The 17,625-nt window shown below is 33.1% G+C and overlaps 1 protein-coding gene across 4 annotated transcripts; it reads right to left on the bottom strand.

Moving 5' to 3' along the window:
• Positions 1 to 284: 284 nt before the first annotated feature.
• Positions 285 to 13,786, bottom strand: LOC123883681 (regulator of nonsense transcripts UPF2). 4 transcript variants are annotated; one of them, XM_045932588.1, is made up of 18 exons: positions 13,618 to 13,786; positions 13,313 to 13,410; positions 12,710 to 12,800; positions 10,977 to 11,179; positions 8,988 to 9,332; positions 8,672 to 8,776; positions 8,404 to 8,531; positions 7,593 to 7,766; positions 7,291 to 7,372; positions 6,323 to 6,604; positions 6,022 to 6,219; positions 5,817 to 5,918; positions 4,822 to 5,073; positions 4,521 to 4,739; positions 3,945 to 4,115; positions 2,950 to 3,135; positions 1,868 to 2,326; positions 285 to 1,564 (listed from the first exon to the last, which is right to left on the bottom strand). In XM_045932588.1, exons 2-18 carry the CDS (start codon positions 13,388 to 13,390, stop codon positions 1,058 to 1,060), a joined length of 3,582 nt encoding a protein of 1,193 aa, XP_045788544.1. In that variant the 5' UTR covers positions 13,391 to 13,410; positions 13,618 to 13,786; the 3' UTR covers positions 285 to 1,057. The 4 variants fall into 4 exon arrangements, with proteins under 4 accessions (XP_045788544.1, XP_045788541.1, XP_045788542.1 ...); XM_045932585.1 differs by having other exon boundaries at positions 13,560 to 13,762; XM_045932586.1 differs by having other exon boundaries at positions 12,710 to 12,797; positions 13,560 to 13,762.
• Between the last annotated feature and the right edge of the window lie 3,839 nt (positions 13,787 to 17,625).

The following is a 17,625-nucleotide window of genomic DNA, read 5'->3' as shown; positions in this document are numbered from 1 at the left end:
ACGTAAAATGAGGTCGAAATTTGGAAGAAATTTAAAAAATGTAATAGTTGTTCTATTGTTTCAAAAAAAAAAAAAAAGGGTATTTTTATGATGCAAATTACATACATGCCCCAGTTGCTCTATTGTTTCAAAAAAAAAAAAAATGGGTATTTTTGTCCAACTCAAAAGGTGCACCTTGCTAACTTAGACCTAACTAGGGTCTAAGTTAGAAAACCCCATATATATATATATATATATTAACATTTGTCATTCAAAGAAAGTATTATGGCATAAACATGAATGAATATCAACAGAAAAGTAAGTAACTATATTAACAACACGTTTCACACTCAAATAAGTTATACTTCGGGGATTATTCTTAAATCATTATCTAGAGTTTCTACGAGAGAAAATCCCATACAGTGCAATCTACATAGATCCCTCTCAATAGTATGGGATCAAATAGATCCATACTTCAGTCTATTAAGAATTACACTTTGAACTAGAATGTAATGCTGATGATAGGTATAACATACATGGGAGATATTCAGTAACCATGACCAAGACAAGAGAGGTCGATTCTTAAACTCATATTTGACTGTTTTCAGCTAGTTGACAATGTATCGAGACAATTTTTTTTTTCCTAGGCATTCTTCCTCATAGATACAAGCCAACCTCGCCGACTTGACAAAGTAAGAACAGCCAAAAACTATTCAATTTTGTGATTTTGTCTCCGCATAGAGCTATACAAGAGGTTTGGAGGCCATGATATAATTACAGAACCCACCTGGTACAATCCTGCACGTTAACTGAGGTCAAGAATCCAAGATAGTGTGCACAACACTCTACAAACCCTGCATCACCAACCCACCATGCTTGAAACCGCCACTTACCAACAGGATAAGGGACTCATCCTTGCCTGGAAGAGTGTGAAGAGTAGAATATGATAGTGGCACAAGAGGAGACCAGGCCATTACTAATCATGAATATCAGAGGAACTTTGTTTTCAAATATCTGTCATGCTGGGAGGAAGCAGATGGCATAAAATATCTGCCTTCCATATTCACTCAAGTATCACTTACCTCCTTCTACTATAGTAGATCCCACCGCCAGTATAGTAGTGATGATGACGATGCCGTGATCCACCACCCCTGCCACTGGTTCCTTCAAAAGAGTTGCCACGACCACCAGCCTTATTACCTCCACTTTGCATCCAGTTTGTTGGTTGGGCCCCTAATCCATTAAGCTCTTCCTCTTCTCTATCATTGTACTCCAAGATAAGCCTCTTAATGTCTTCTTTCTCCTGAAGCTCAGCTGCTTCTTTCTGTTTCGTACTCTGCACCAGTGAGGAATCACTGGGGATGTACATCTGTTTTGTTTGTTGCTTGTTCCCACGCTTCACCAGAACTTTCACCTGAACCTCTTTATTTACACCAGTTTCCTCATCTAAGGCTTCATCACCACTTTCCCCACCAATTCCTTTCGCATGATGATCCTTGGCAGATCCTTCAAATACATTCATAGGAATCATCATATTCAATGTAGGACGACCCCGTAGCTCCTGTCGCCGTTGTTCCATACTCTCCTGCATAAATTATGATACAAAGTACCGTGAGTATGTTATAAATCCAACTGCCAAACATTGTTTACATCGAGGCAATGTTGACCCATCCTTCCAAAAAAATAAGCTTGTTCAAACTTAGGATTTTGGTGGACAAGAGAGAAGATAAGGCATGATATATTTCATAAATAAGGCTCCATATAATTGAGATAATGTGGCATAAAAAACTAAACTATTTTGAAAATAATCTGCGTCAAGGTAAATCATCAAATGTTGCAGAAAATGAATCAGGAGAAAGTAAACATGATAAAATAAGTAAACCCATGCCTGTACGACAGCCTTGAGCTCCTGATCAAAATCGGCTTCTTCCAATGGGTCGACTTCTGCCACCTTCTGTCTCACATGGACTTCATCCTCATCATCAGAAGCAGGTCCATCGTCATCGTCATCCTCAGTCTCACACCCATCATCATGATTCTCCTCATCCAACTCGTCATCATCGTGTCCTTCCACATCAATTACGTCACTCCCTGAATCATGCTCACCGTCGTTGACATTGTCTTGCACTCCATTTTCCTCAGCACCATTATCATTGTTCTGTCCATTGCCAACCATCGTCGTGGAATTGGTCCTACTTAAGGGCTTATCAGTATGGGAATGTTTTTCACTACTAGCCTTGTCAGCAGAAACTAATCGGTCATGTTCCTCAATTTCCACTAGAGCTGCAGTCACCTCATCAACAGAAGTGTAACGAACCATACTGGGACGCAAGTCAGCAAACAGATCCTACAGAACAATAAATGACCCCAAAATAGTAAATGTAAGAAAATGAGTATCCATAGGTTTACAAAACTCAGTGTCACGGTTTTTAGAATCTGCTGACAACTTGACAAGCAATCTAAAGAAGATATATATGTTCATGGGTGCTAGTTGCTGCAAAGAGGTTTAAGGAAAATGTTGCAGGTACATTTTCCCACAAGTAATACCATATTTTTCAAGATAGTTATTCCATGAAAATTTATATTTGTTCCAAACTTCACTCCATATTAAATCATATCCTGTTACTGGACTGTCATTAAATTATTCATCATGATAGTCAGATCCTATTTTATATCAGCACTTAATTCCACCATATAAAGGTATTACATTGCAATCGGATAACATTGGTAAGAATAAACAATAAAAAATATTCAAATGTTTAAATATGATGCCATCCCAAAGACATATAAATTATAATACTGTACAAAATGCCGCTCGAGCTATCTCAATTCTACTGGATTAAACTCAAAACTGATGCATACATGAACTATGATTAAGATTGCTACTCTAAATCATCAAATACATAAACTAACACATCAATCATTCACTCATAATGAAATGCAGTAAACAAAAAGGCTACTCCTACTGACCTGCAAGTCAAATTCGACATCCAGAGGCAGTGCACCTTTGCTTAAAATATACCTTTGGAAATGCATCAGGAACCGATCAAGCTTTTTCTTCGAAGAGCCATGATCAAAGTAATGGCCACAAGTTTCAAGTAGAGTAATGATCAACCTTATACGGAAAAAATCTTCAGGTGGATCGAGTACATCTTGCTGACAGAATAAATAAATATATTTCATGATGTCATTAGAAGGCTCTCATATGCAAAATCAATTAATTAAGTAGTTAATGAAACAAATAAAAGAAGTCAAGTGTTTCTGTATTCAAAGCCATGTAAAACATGTCGATGTGATCTGTTGACTTGGGCAGTCCTCACCTTACAAACCAACTTTGTGTGATTGGATTATGCCTAAGCCCAAATTCTAAGATGGTATCAAAATCTATCGTAGATACATTGTTGGATTTCCCACAATGTCCAAGCTCTGGACCAATCAGGCCTAGGTATGCCGGAAACTCTGCCCTTAATTGGGGTCCATTCCTAGGCCTTAATTGCAGCAAATAGGGACTGCATTCATTGCAGCCTCAGACATCTTGTGCTGGGTGTCAGGGGTGTGTTTAGTCTTGCATCACTTAGAGGTATGATCTAAGTAGTAGTGACAAGGCATGGGCAGTCTTCACCTAGGATCTGTTAGACTATTTATTATTACTAAATAAATATTATATTTTATAATAGCAGTTATGGCAATTATTGTGTAAGTTATTATGTACTAATATAAGTAGCTATTAAGTTAGTTATGTATTGTGTGTGAATATAAGGGAAAATGCAGACTGTTGTGCGTTATCCTGAACATTAGAAAGTGGTTATTTGAGAGGGAGAGACCAGTTCTCATAATCTTGGAAGGGAGAGACCCAAGGCTCTCAAATTTCTTGGGAACCCATTGTAACATTACTATTAATTTATATTTGGTAAGCCGAAATTCTACGACTCTCCTAAAAAAGTAAGCAGTATACAATCAAATACCTCTGGTGTTCCATGGCTATAGATAATAATGAGATACAGTGTCTCAAAAATAACAGATGAGTCAGCATGCTTGTAGTTGTAAAGCTCCCCTAAAAACCGCATGTTGGCAATGCGTCTTTGTTGCATCCCATAGTCATTTAGTTCCAGCCCAATTCTAATCTCCTCCAAAACCTGAAACCAAATACCAAAAATCAACCCCAAAAACTTTCTGGAGAGTAAATGTGTATAAAAGATTCACATACAAAATCTAGAATTTAAAATAGTAAATTCAAGATTTTAATCAGAGAAAACATAATAATAATAATAATAATAATAATAATAATAATAATAATAATAATAATAATAATAATAATAATAATAATAATTTGATTACTAATAATGAGCATGTTAAATTAAGTGAGCAACTTAAAATTGAGAGGCCCAAATTTTCATGCAAACAAAGTTATGAGCAACCAAAACAAGAGCTAATTAATAGGTAGGTGTTCCCAATCAGGCATCCTTCAAAATTCAGATCATTCTATTGTATGAAGAAGAGATGACAAATCAAGAGAGAATTAAAATATAAAAATTAATAACCTCATCAACTATAGCTACAGCAAATTCATCATGATAGCGACTTAACCCAGCAGCAAGAGATGCAATCAGGTGGATCTGACCATATTTTCCTTTGTGAACCTTCATAAAGCATTTTAAAAGATACAGTTCACAATCACTCCATGGTAATTTACGAAGTTGCCTCAGTACATGCTCAATGGTCGACTTGTCAAGATCAGAGAAAAGTAACTTTCTGATATACTGCAATGAAGATATCGTTATAAAGTTAGTTGAGATTATTAAGTTATCAGAGAAAGAAAGAAAGTTGAAATAAGAATTGCACCTGATGCAATGGAGGACGGACTTTGGCTACTCGTGCAGATCTTTCAGGTGGCTTGCAAAGGTAGTATGCATTCTCCACCAAAGTACTGTGTCTAGGATCCAAGTTTTTAACATTTTTCAAGCGCATCAGTATCTCCAACATGTTACCCATACGTATACTAGTTTCTGGAGACCGATACAGAAAACGGCCACATGTTTCAAGAAGGTTGCAAGCTACATCAATGTTGTGATGACTAAAATCATCTAAACAGGCCTGAAATGATAAGAAAACAAAAATTGAGGATTCAATATTTTATACGGAGACATCACAATACATATATTCATTCTCTTCAAACCTCGCAACAAATGGCGTAAGAAATGCAAGTGGAACTAGACTTGAAGTAAGATAGAAAATATGAAGCCAAATAATGCAGTATCATTTAGTCCAATACCCAGTTCAGTTGGTCAATTATTAGACAGACAGAATATGTTGCTTCTCCAAATTGGAAAGAATTTTTCCTCAGCAGTTCACTTTCTCAAAACTTTTAATCTTGAAAGGTTAGGTGCGGTCCAACAAGGCAACAAATTTTCCAGAGTTAGGGTTTAACTGAATCTTTCAATTGGTTATTAATTTAAAAAGAGTCAGCCGTCTTCTCAAAAATGTGCACATTCTAATTATAATACCACAAACAGGAGCTATTGTGATATGCACAAACACAGTGATCTAAGATTTAGTAAATGGAGGATAACAGCATATTTCACATGAGTATAACTTATAGGACTTCTGTAACCAAAACAGAAGAAAATAATTGAAGAGGATTTTGGAATTTAAAAAGCTAGGCATAATTTTTGCAAAAAAAAAAACTAGGCATAAAAAATATAGTCAGTGAACCTGAAGCCTCTTGACATTATATTATAAGAACAGCTCCAAAACAGAAGTTGCAAATTTAAGAAAAATGTTTTTGTAATTAAAAGGAGTTAGCTATGATATGTAATTTGATTATTAGTCTCTTATACCTTCAAACAACTGAAGACCAGGCCAGCAGGGGCAATTTTGAACTTGCAAAGTTCTCCAATGAACCTGATATTCCTGATCTTTGTCTCAATATTCATCTGGTCCTGTTAAGACATTCCAAAAGCAAGATAATGAAAGTAATTACCAAATTTAAAGTGGTGAAAAATATTGATTCAATTCCAATGGAAAATTTATATAAAAATTAACCTTTTTATTTATTAAGAAGTTGAATTCCTCCTCCAACATCTGCAATAGAAGGGAGGCGACATCCTTCATACAAGTTGAGAGTGTTGCAACCATACGTGAGTAATATGCTAGCAGTTCCAGAGAAGTCCTTGGTACACTGAACAAAGCCCTCACAAGCTTTTTCCGATTTGATTTTGAATTTAGATAACAGAACTCTACCTAACATTTGTAAAGCCAAAAGGAAATAATGATTATTAGTGATGTCAAAAATAACAATACAATCTCAAAAGATAAGTAATAGAGTTCAATAAGATATCCTCACTGTTAATTGATCTATAAGGTCCCGGCTCACACAACCTGGAAGCCTCTGCAATAGAGCATCCAAATTTGTTCCTTCAAGACTTCTGAGTTTTTCTTTATCATGTTCACCCTTTTTTTCATTTTCTTTTTCGTTGTCTCTGTCCAATTCTTTAGACTTTTCTTTTTCTTCTTTATCATTCACTCTCTCTGAGCTTTCTCCCTCAGATAAAACACTAGACTCTGTGGAGACCTCTCCACTGTCAAGGGTTATCAGTTGACTTTTGTCTGATTCAGGTAATATTTCCTAGATAATAATCAAACTTGGAGTCAGAGAATAGTTGCAGAACGTCACTAAGAAAAGGGGGGAAAACCCAGGAAAATGGATGTCAAAAAAGTTTCCCATTATTCTTTAACGAAGAACCATGCAAAAAGTTGCTGAAATTTGGAAAAAGTGTCATACAAGAAAATGAAAAGTACATGCTCCAAAACAGAGAAGTACAGGAAGAAATATGAAACAATACATGATTTATCAACATTTTATGACATGCATGAATCACAGAATGGATATAGTTGAAACTATTGCTAGTTCCAAGCTATAAATGAAGAATGAAGATATTGTTGCCTAAGATCAACTTTCCTTAAGGATTAAGCATCTAGGTAGAGGTCCAATGGATAATATTAGCATCAAATATTTGAAGTGTATAGACAAAACCGCTAAAAACTAACGTAATGGAAATTAAACCGAGACATACTATGATAAGAAAACAATACACATTATTTTAATCACGTATATAAAGTGCAACTAGAGTGGTTTCAAAGAATCATGGTTGATCCCAGGCCCCAGCTGAGTCTGAAAGACATAAGTTATAAGAGTTGGATACACATAGGTTTTTTACCATCCAATAGGGATTTTTTTTGGAAAAAAAAAGCAAAAAGTATGAAAAACCAATAAAAAGATCCTAAAATAGGTTAAATAAAAAGATTTCTTACAGTTGGTTGGTCTTGACCCTTCACAGGTTGCTCATTGACTTTTGGCTCCGTTTCTCCCAAAAGCACGGCAGGAACAAAAGCTCTGGAGAAAAGCAAGCAGGATAAAGTTCCATCTAAAATAAAACAATGGTTTTTCACGAAAAAAAAAATAAAAAATAAACCAATGGTACACCAACTAAAGAAATTTTTAAACCATTTCCGTTTACATCAAAATTGTAAACAAGAATACGGTGATCAAGGACTAATGAATGGATTTCTAAATGTAGGGCTCATTAATAAAGAGGTTCCTTGGATATACAAACCTAAGATCTGGTAAACATTCATAAAAAGCCCTTGTGTCTTCATCATCCCATATGGGTTCAACAACAGAATCTTTCCCAGCAGCAGAAGAAACAGCCTCCTCACCACTAGTTACCCTTGTTGTGTGGCCATCCTCCGGCATTACAGGAGGCTGCATATCAAGTGCTTCAGCTAATCTGTAACAAGACAACCATAATTACAGGATAGAAGAATTAAATGGAATAATTAGAGACATCAAAGCAACATTCAACTGAAGGATGATTCCACTTATAATCTACATTAGACAGAAAAGATCGGCGGGATGAATGAAACGTCAAAATTTTATAACAAGTAAAGTAAAACTATCTTACAAAGACATTACAAATAATTTTGAGGGAACCTCGATGAGAGATAAAGTCCACCTCGGGTTTCAGACATAACATAGTCTTAACTCAGTATATATGAAAGTGCTTATGTTTCCCACCAACTGAGATATCCCCAATAAACTATTCTAACCCACAGAAAACCACATAATTCCATGTTTGCCTCGAATCTGCTGGACTGTGTCACAATAACTCAAAGCATGTGTGGCTTTTGTTTTATGCATAACTACATATATACAAAAAACCCACTCTGAAAGGCCAAAATATGCATGGGCAGCCATACATGTAAACCTTAAACTGGGTTCATAGTATTTTTTGCAAAAACATATTATGTAAATAATACATATACAAAAAACGATCCGTCAAAAAAAAAAAAAAAACAAGATATACAAAAACGAAGTAGCGATTAGACATGGAAACATGAAAAGTCAACTATACGAAAGCAACTTACGATGAGACATTACGGTACAAATGGTCATAGGATTTACGAAGTTTTTCATATGAAGAGAGATTTTCATCGCTTAGCTCGCCTTTTGCATTCAAAATCTTAGAATTCTCATGCTCCATTAATCGTAGTGACTGTCAAGAAATTAAAGACATCAACGATTACAAGGACAAACAAAACCATTTGCACATATTTGATGGAAAAAAATAGCCAGAAAAGAGAAGGTGAAGACAAACAATAATAAAGAATGTTTACAAAATACAGAAATGCTTACAGAATGCTCGGTCTGAAGTAGTTCAGCTGCAGCTTCATAAAATGAATAACATGCTTTCCGGATAATTTTCTTTTGATCTGCTGTGATGTTGAGGCCTTTCAAAAACTGTATCAGGATGTCAGTAAAGGAGTATTTATAACACAGCTCAGGGCAGAGAGAACGATCCTTAATATAAATAAAGGTCGGACAAAAACTTGCAATCATGATTTAAAATGACTAAAGGTTTAGAAAATCAATGAAAAAGGATATTGAATAAAAACGATTAATGGAAAGCACTGGTAATATAACTAATGTAATGAATTAATAAAATAAATACCTCTTCATGAATTTCTGTCCCAGTAACAGAAAGTCCTAGAAAAATTCTTCCTTGGCGAGCAAAGCTAGAAAGAAGGGTCAAACTTGTTTGTGTAGCTTCCCGATCTTTCAGCTGTTCCATACTAGTAAGATCTTTTATGATATTGATAAAAATGCCACCATCTTCAATAACCCCAACAAAAAAAAGTTCCAACAGAAGTTTCAGAGAGCTGCGCTTCTTCATTGCCTTTAAGTTTCTGTCTGAATCTGATTCATCACTAGATTTTCCAGGAGAGAAGACTTTGAGAAGTCCTTGAATCAGAGTTGGCACAAAATCCTTGTACCTTTGATGAAGCAAAGAGCATATCTTTCCGAAAACGAGTGGGAGATGGCCATATGCCAGAAAGAAAATATTTTAGGTAACATGCACCACATAATAATTGAAAAATGTCTCGGAGGAAAAAGTAATCTACATGCTGACTATGCACTTAATTGGTTTCGATTATCATTGTATAATAAAGAATTTATTAAGATAAGAAAGACAAGTACAAAGAAGCATGACAAGAAATTACTAACAAAAATAATGCAACGACAGGCCAAAACATGAGCAACAGTGGAATGCAAGTGATATACAACTACAGCATGGATTGAAAAGGCATACCAATGACTTATTGAGAAAATACATTTATACTAATTTACAATTTTACACACCGTATGAATGTATTGTATTTGTATATACATTAGTTTCCGTTAGAAAATTAGTGTTACAAGTGTTATTGTATTAGTGTAGGCCTGGCCTCATACTAATAAAAATAGACCAACATGACCTACGCACTAAATTGGTGAGGAAGGCTTGTGTTTTGTATCTCATACTCTCCCTCTATAACAAAATATAAACAAAAATGAGTCAAAGAAAGTTGATGTATTATTTGGTCTAAATACATCAACTTTTTTTAACCTATTTTTGCTTATATTTCTTTACTAAGGGCGTAAACCTTATTAATGTAACATTATGGAGACCTCCTGCCTTCCTTTTCCTCTTTCCATACCTAAACTATAAAGTTTCAACAGTCTATAAGACAGTGTTGTCAAATATCGGCCATGGCAGATATAAGTGGCAGGTTTTTGGCTCTCCACCATGGCACCATACTTTGATATGGTGGCGCCACATGTCGGCCTGTATGGCGAGATTTTGACTCTCCGCCGTGGAACGTCATTGACAACACTGCTATAAGTTTAAAAGGTATCTACTACTAATATATTAAAATCGATTACCACCAAAGTTACTAATTTATCTTTATTACTTTTAACCACGTTGAAAGTTTTATATCCTTCATTGTAATTTCACTAAAAAAATATTAAAGTTTACTACTAACCATTAATAATAATATTAATAAAGTTTTTGTTAATAATATATTTACAATTCAAAAAATAATAATATAATAAAGTTAATTAGTATCAAACTTACTAAATTATCCTAAATAAAATTTTTAATTTTTGATTAAAAATATACACGGGATCATTATTTGTCACTTAAACATAAATTGAATAAATAAGTTTACAAGAAATAATTAACACAATAATTCCACTTATATTTTAACATTATATAACAAATTTTAAAATATTTAATTTTAAATGTCTTTTCTACATTAATATAGTAATTAGTAACAAACTCAAATATCAAATAAAAATCAAAAGACCCGTGTGAATGCACGGGTCTTTAAACAAGTTTCTATTAAAATACAATTAAAAAAATTAATTGCCTACATAATTTGTCTAATCGAAAACAGTTTTTCAAGAGAGAAAAGATCCTTGCTATCTGCATCAATCCGAGCTAGAAGTAATATAAAAAGGAAATACTGAAGAAAGAGGAAAACACTAGGTAAACAAACAGTATGAATTTCAAATCCATGGACCCACAGCAAATTAAGGTGTACTATCAGGGATATCTTTTCTTCCAAGGAAATAGTATCTTTTGTGTGGAAAATATGAGAAACAGAAATGTGAATACCTGTACTGCTGCATGTATATCAGAACTTCTAAGCTTTGCATCACATAGAGCTGCCACTGCTTCACTAACAAATTTGCTTAAGTTGACACTTCGCAAGTCATCCATCAGTGATTCACGCTGCTCTTCATTAATCTGCTTCAGTTTCTTAATAACTGCAGTGTTGCGCTTAATGCTGGAATCCAAGGTCCTAAAAAATCCTGCGTCTGCGTTGAACATTATATTTTAGTACTATTACTATTTGTGCAACATTAAATATACCAGAAAACAACCAAATAGTGCCCGAAGGGATTTGAACTAGAGGGTGATTTCTTTCAGTAAAATCACAATGCCGGCTTGTAAGGTGAGGACTGAGGATTGCCTCTACTTATAAACCCATGTGCAGGCCATCTCACATCCTATGTGGGACTCTTAATAAATAGTTTTCATACGGTGTTACTAACAAACTCTATTAAAAGGCTAACCTGCTATGTGGAGGCATATGAATAGTTTTAATGTCTCTAAAAATGTTTACGGTATCAATGAATATGGTAAGCTTCAATCATAAACTAAACATAATGAGAATTATCTAAAAATCATCAAATACTATTGAAACAACAACCCGGTTCACAGTCGAGTTAGACTCATCGTTAACGGCAGAGTTGAATTCCTCATACTTGGATCGCTTTCACCTTTCAAGCTCGTGCTTGAATCTTGGGCTGTTAATGCAAACTTATGACTATGGACATGTACACTTGGAAATCAGGCACGTCAGGATCATGCAGACGACGGGAATAGCTGGTTCGACCCATGTATATTCATTTTGGACACTGATTAAATGTATCCCACATTTATTAGGCCCTAGAGCTCTCGTCTAGGTTTACACTAACGGCCCAAGATTCAAGACCACGAGTTTATAATATGCAATCCCAAGAAATACGAATTTATCTGGTAATTATCGCTAACTAACAACCAACATGTGCTATTACCATTATATAGATATAGAAGACTCAACCCTACGCAACTCACATTTTACAGAAGGTTTAATCTCTGCACCCAGCCTTTGGTAGATACTTTGACCTAGCAATTTAGTTTTAGCATGAACAAGATATGTGACTAATTAGTGTATTTAAATAAGCAACAAGAAGCTTCCGAATTCAAGGTTGCAGTCCATATTACATCCCCACGCAGAAGCGTCTATAATAATCTATCTATCTAAACAAGTCTGCAAATGTGATGTTGCCTAATACTGCTGACACCTATACAAACTAAAAATTATACTGTTGAGTTATTTTCTTCACTTAGATACTAATGCAAATGTAGGTGTCATCAAAACATGACATTTAAGTAATATGTTATGTACAATTAGTAAAGTGTATCCAGAAATTGTTGTCAAAGTAACCATCTGAAGTCTCAATTATTTTATTTTACATTTTTTTTGAGACGGCCAATGTTAGTTGTTAGTTTTGTTAGATTAATATTTTTCTCCCTTGCCTGGCTGGGGTAGAACCCGAGACCTCCCACTCCTTTTAACCCTTAGCTCAAAACAGTTGAGCTACCCACCCACCCCCTCAGTTATTTTGCTTTGTTATGTTTTGCTATGGAGGAGGTTCAAGATCTAGTATCCAGGCTAGGAGTCAACTCATAGAATATGTATGTAGTCTATTAAATTGTTTCATTCATTCCTATTTCCTACTGGCAGCAAAAAAAACTCGTATATCTGTAATTATTGAACAACAAAAGGAATAAAAACTAACCAGGCCTTTCAGGATTCAAATTGCTTTGACGTAACGCCATTTTTGCCTCGATTGATTTCTTGATTTCTTCGAGATGAGCAACAGCTTCCTGCTGATGATTAGAAAAGAAAGGACTCAACTGAGTCAGTGTGTACCAGAATTACACTACCAAAACCAAAACTTTATTAAACAAATTACAAACTATACAATCCATTCATTCACAAATAAGAAAAAAAATACAAAAAGCCACAGTAATTTCATAGTTACCCTCTGAAAACTGTATAAATTTTCTCACTGAATGCTCGTATAAAAATAGAAAAGTGCAACAAACATCACTAACCATTGTCTATGAAGCATGGACACAGACACACTGACCCGTTGACACCGATAATAATTTGAGAAAATGACATAATTCAATGTTCTCATAAGTGTGGCGTGCTTCACAGGCCAGTGTTAAACAAACTAAGACACTATTATTACTTACAAGATATTACATTTTCACATCTAATAACACACTCACCATATAATCAGATGAAACCCTTCTTCCCCTAATTACCCAAAAGGGAAAGGAAAAAAAAAAGCAACAAAAACGAAACAGTAAAGTTGAATGATTATGATTACAACCTCATCATCTTGTTTGCTATTACTTTCACCTTCATTACGACCCTCCTCCTCGTGTTGATCCATAACCGTATCTTGCATTCACAAAATCACGCAACGCACTGAGAAATCAAAAAAATACGAAATTAACACTAGGGTTTCGAGTGAGTAACGAATAATATAAATTAAACGCATCGAATAACACAGTTTGAAGAGAAATAGAAACAATTTGCATGAAATTACGATAGAAATAAGACAGTAATAGACAAACCTAACACGGTGTAAGGATGAAATTGTTAAGGAGAAAAACGAATCAAAGATGAAATTACCGAAGTGAAGGTATGAATGAAGAGAGTGAGTATCGGAATCGTTGTGGATTTAGAGTTGTTTGTTGATTTTGGGAAGAAACCAAAAAATGGTGGTTTTGTGGAGTTTTTTGGTCTCGCTGTTCGTTGGAACCACTGTTGCTGTGAAACTCACTATATGAAAAAAAATAATAATAAATAAAATAATAATAATAATAATAATAATAATAATAATAATAATAATAACTTTTTTGTCAATTAGGGAGTACTAAAAAAAATCCATTAATATTTTTTTTGTTTAATTAGTAAAATGGTCCCTTAAAAATATTTTTAGTTTTACATTGCTCCATTAAAGAAAAAAATATCTGAATAGGTCCCTTAAAGAAAAAAGGATCATGTTAACATGTACACCAATGGCACATGTTAAGATTCTAAATATAGAAAATTGCATTTAATGATAGAAAAAAATTTAATGTTTAAAAAGTTAAACGCACAAATTTCAATATATTATTTCTACTTTTACTTCCTTAACATGTGTCTTTGGTGCACATGTTAACATTTTCCAAGAAAAAAAAGGTCCAAATAGATCCTTAAAGACATATTCGTTAATCAGTTTGGTTCTATTCAAACCTTTTTTAGGGACCAAACTGATTAACGGAGATGTCTTTAAGGGACCTATTCGGACCTTTTTTTTCTTTAAGAGACCTATTTAGACTTTTTTTTCTTTAAGGGACCAATCTGAAATCAAAAATGTCTTTAAGGGACCATTTTACTAATTAAGCCTATATATTTTTTTTGAACAAGCTAAAATGAGATATATATTAAAAAATAGTCTTCCCAGTACAAGGTATACGAGAACGACTAAAAATATTTACAAAGAGTCACGAAAAGAACCATAAAAAATCAAACAAGGCACAAACAAAGTAAAGGATCAGACCACCAGCCATGGTAGTTTGAGACTAAAGTCACACTCGTCGTCTTCAACCACTTATAGGAAAATAGCTTAATCTTATCCAATAATTGATGAGAAGTACTTGTTGAACCGCCAAATAATCTATGATTTCTTTCCGTCCAAATAATCCAAACACAAGCGAGCCAAATCAGCTGCATAAAAGGTCGTCGAGCACGAGAACCACCTGCTGAAGAAGTGAACTAGACAAAATGATCACCCAAAGTAGTGTAATCCACCATAGGAACGCCAATCCACAACCGAACCAATGCCCAAAAAGAACCGTAAATGTTGCAAGAGAGGAACAAGTGATGAGCTGACTCCACCCCTCCACAACCAGAACACACAAGAAATAGTAAGATGCCACTGGAAACCAGATTGACTTTAGTAGGCAACCTATCCCGCAATAAACGTCATGCTAAATATCCATTAATAAGTATATATATATATATATATATATATATATATATATATATATATATATATATATATATATATTACTAATATTAATATTCGGACCAGTGTCAAGGTAAAAAATATATTTTAAATTTTATTTTTAGTCCCTATGATTTTTTTTAACATATTTTAGTCCTTCAAATATTTTTTTCACAATATTTGATTCTTCGCTTTTAAGTCAACTCACGTACATCTTTAAATTTTTGTATCATGTATATATTGTTATAAGAATTTCTTGTATCGAAATTTTAAATTTTTTTCAGTCATATTTATTAAATATAAATAAATCTATCTTGCAAAATTTTAAAATTTCTTAATATATGCGATGAGTTAAATATCAATTTTTAAGTTTATGACACTTAATTCGTCAAAAAAAAATATTGGCATTTAAAAATTCATTTTTTGTTAAAAATTTAGTGTAAATTCTCCCGTCAAAATATAGAAATTTTAACAAAAGATGAGTGATATTCCGTAATATTTGACACTTGATCTATCAAAAAAATAAAAATTTAGTGGACTGATGTAAACATTTTATTTGTCTAATGTACATATTTTTGCATCTTATCTTAATACGAATGTAAATATACATATCTTTTCTTGAAGCAGTAGGTAGGTACAGTGGTATACATATCTTGTCTAATGTAAATATTGTATCTGTATGTAATTAAAATACTAAAAATACATTTATCTCTTTCCATCTAGTATATGATAATAAGTTTTTTGTACAGATTTTTTTTCTCTAAAATGTCTATCAGCATGCACACATATATTTGGGTATCATTTGGCTTGTCTTTTTTTTCTCTTATTTAGAATTTATGCAAACAATTTATGCAATTTTTATATATTATTATAAGTTTGTCAAGGTAGTTTATGATAAAATAGCTTATAAAATTACAATTTTCACTAGTGTGAACTTATAAAATAGCATAAAACTTAATTTATATTGCATAAGTTGTTTGCATAAACTCTAAAAAAATTGGGTCAAACGGACGGTCTATATATGGACAAAAGTATCAGCAGTTGATGCCTCACGTTCGCTACCAGCACAAAGTGTATATTTTTTCATTAGATCTAAAGTCAATTGAGATGTGATTACTAAAATTTGAATTTGTGAGAAAATTTGAACAAATATAATTAAAATTGTCTTATGTGGTTGTTGATGCGGTCGTGCACGAAATTGAAAATCACACTGCAATTGAAGTGCAATGCAGTTGTAAAGACTACCATCAGCAATATTGCGGCACAATTGCAGATGTGGACCGCAATTTGAATCCATGGTTGGAATGATCCCTTTTTTGTCGTGGTTGTTGGTTGAATAACAACACTGTGGGAAAAATATGTTTTGAAAGTCCTGTAAAATAAAAAATATGAAAAAGAATAAAGAATGAGATATAAAAAAAGGTAAAAAAGAGTAAATTTATATAGGTTACCAGTGGCTGTGTAATCCATTTTCTCTATTCTACCAAATTGCGTAAAAGATTATGTTCTAAAATTTTCCTATACATTTATATATTTTTTTTAATAAAAGAAGTCATAGAAGTTAAGAAAGTATTTTTTTTGTAACGAGAAAGTATAAAAGTTAAGAGGGTAAAAAAAACTAATGGTATTTAAAAAATGCTACACCAAAAAGTAAGTTTTCCCTTTATTTATAGAAGAAGATATATAATATTATATTTTTATTAAAAAAAAAAAATTAAATCTTAGGGTCTTTTTGGTTCAACCAACAGAAGGGAGATATTTTAATGGATGGGAGAGAAGATGAGGGGAATGATTTTAATTATTTAAGTGTTTGGTTCAAAATAGAGGAGGAATGGAATAGATTTTGATTACGGGCTTGTTTGGATTTGACTAGGGGTGCTCAAATTCAAACCAATCCAAATAAAAATCGCAAACCGATACAAAAAAACTGAAAACCGCAAAAAACCTAATATTTTTTGATGTGTTTGGATGTCCTTTTGAGAAAACCGCTAGATCGAATCGGATTTCGGATCAATTTTTCAAAACCGATCAAAACCGAACTAAACCGCATACATATATTTTAATATTTATTTATTTTTTAAAATTTTGTTAATACTATTTGTTAGTTTAATTTAATTAATTTTTCACCTTTTGATATGTTTCAAATATAATTGACAATTTTTGTAAAAAAAAATATATAATTGACAATTGTCATTCCAAAATATTAACTTTTAATATATTATATGTTATTTCTTACATCAAACTAAATATTTATTTTGTCAAAAAAGTCAAACTATTATTTTATAGTGTTTTTTATAATATTAATATTTGATAAAAACATTTACATTTTATAATTTGGATGTCCAAAAACCGATCCAAATTAAACCGCATAAAATTGGATCGGATCGGATTAGATTTTTTTGTTTGTCATCCAAAACTGAACCGAACCGCAAATAAATTTATTTTTGGTTCGGATGAGTTTTTGCCTCAAAACCAATCCAAACCGAACTGCAAGCAACCCTAGATTTGACCTATTTTTGAATTTATGAAACTAGCTTATGCAAATAAATAAATTTTTATGATAACTCATAAGTTTTAAATGACAAAAATTGTATTTTTATAAGAGTTTAATTGCTTTGCACCGTCAGTGTAACATTTTTTTACACATG

Source organism: Trifolium pratense, linkage group LG5 (genome assembly GCF_020283565.1).
Source record: "Trifolium pratense cultivar HEN17-A07 linkage group LG5, ARS_RC_1.1, whole genome shotgun sequence".
NCBI lineage: Eukaryota > Viridiplantae > Streptophyta > Magnoliopsida > Fabales > Fabaceae > Trifolium > Trifolium pratense.
Note: the sequence above shows the minus strand (reverse complement) of the source record. Positions and strands in the feature narration are given on the sequence as shown.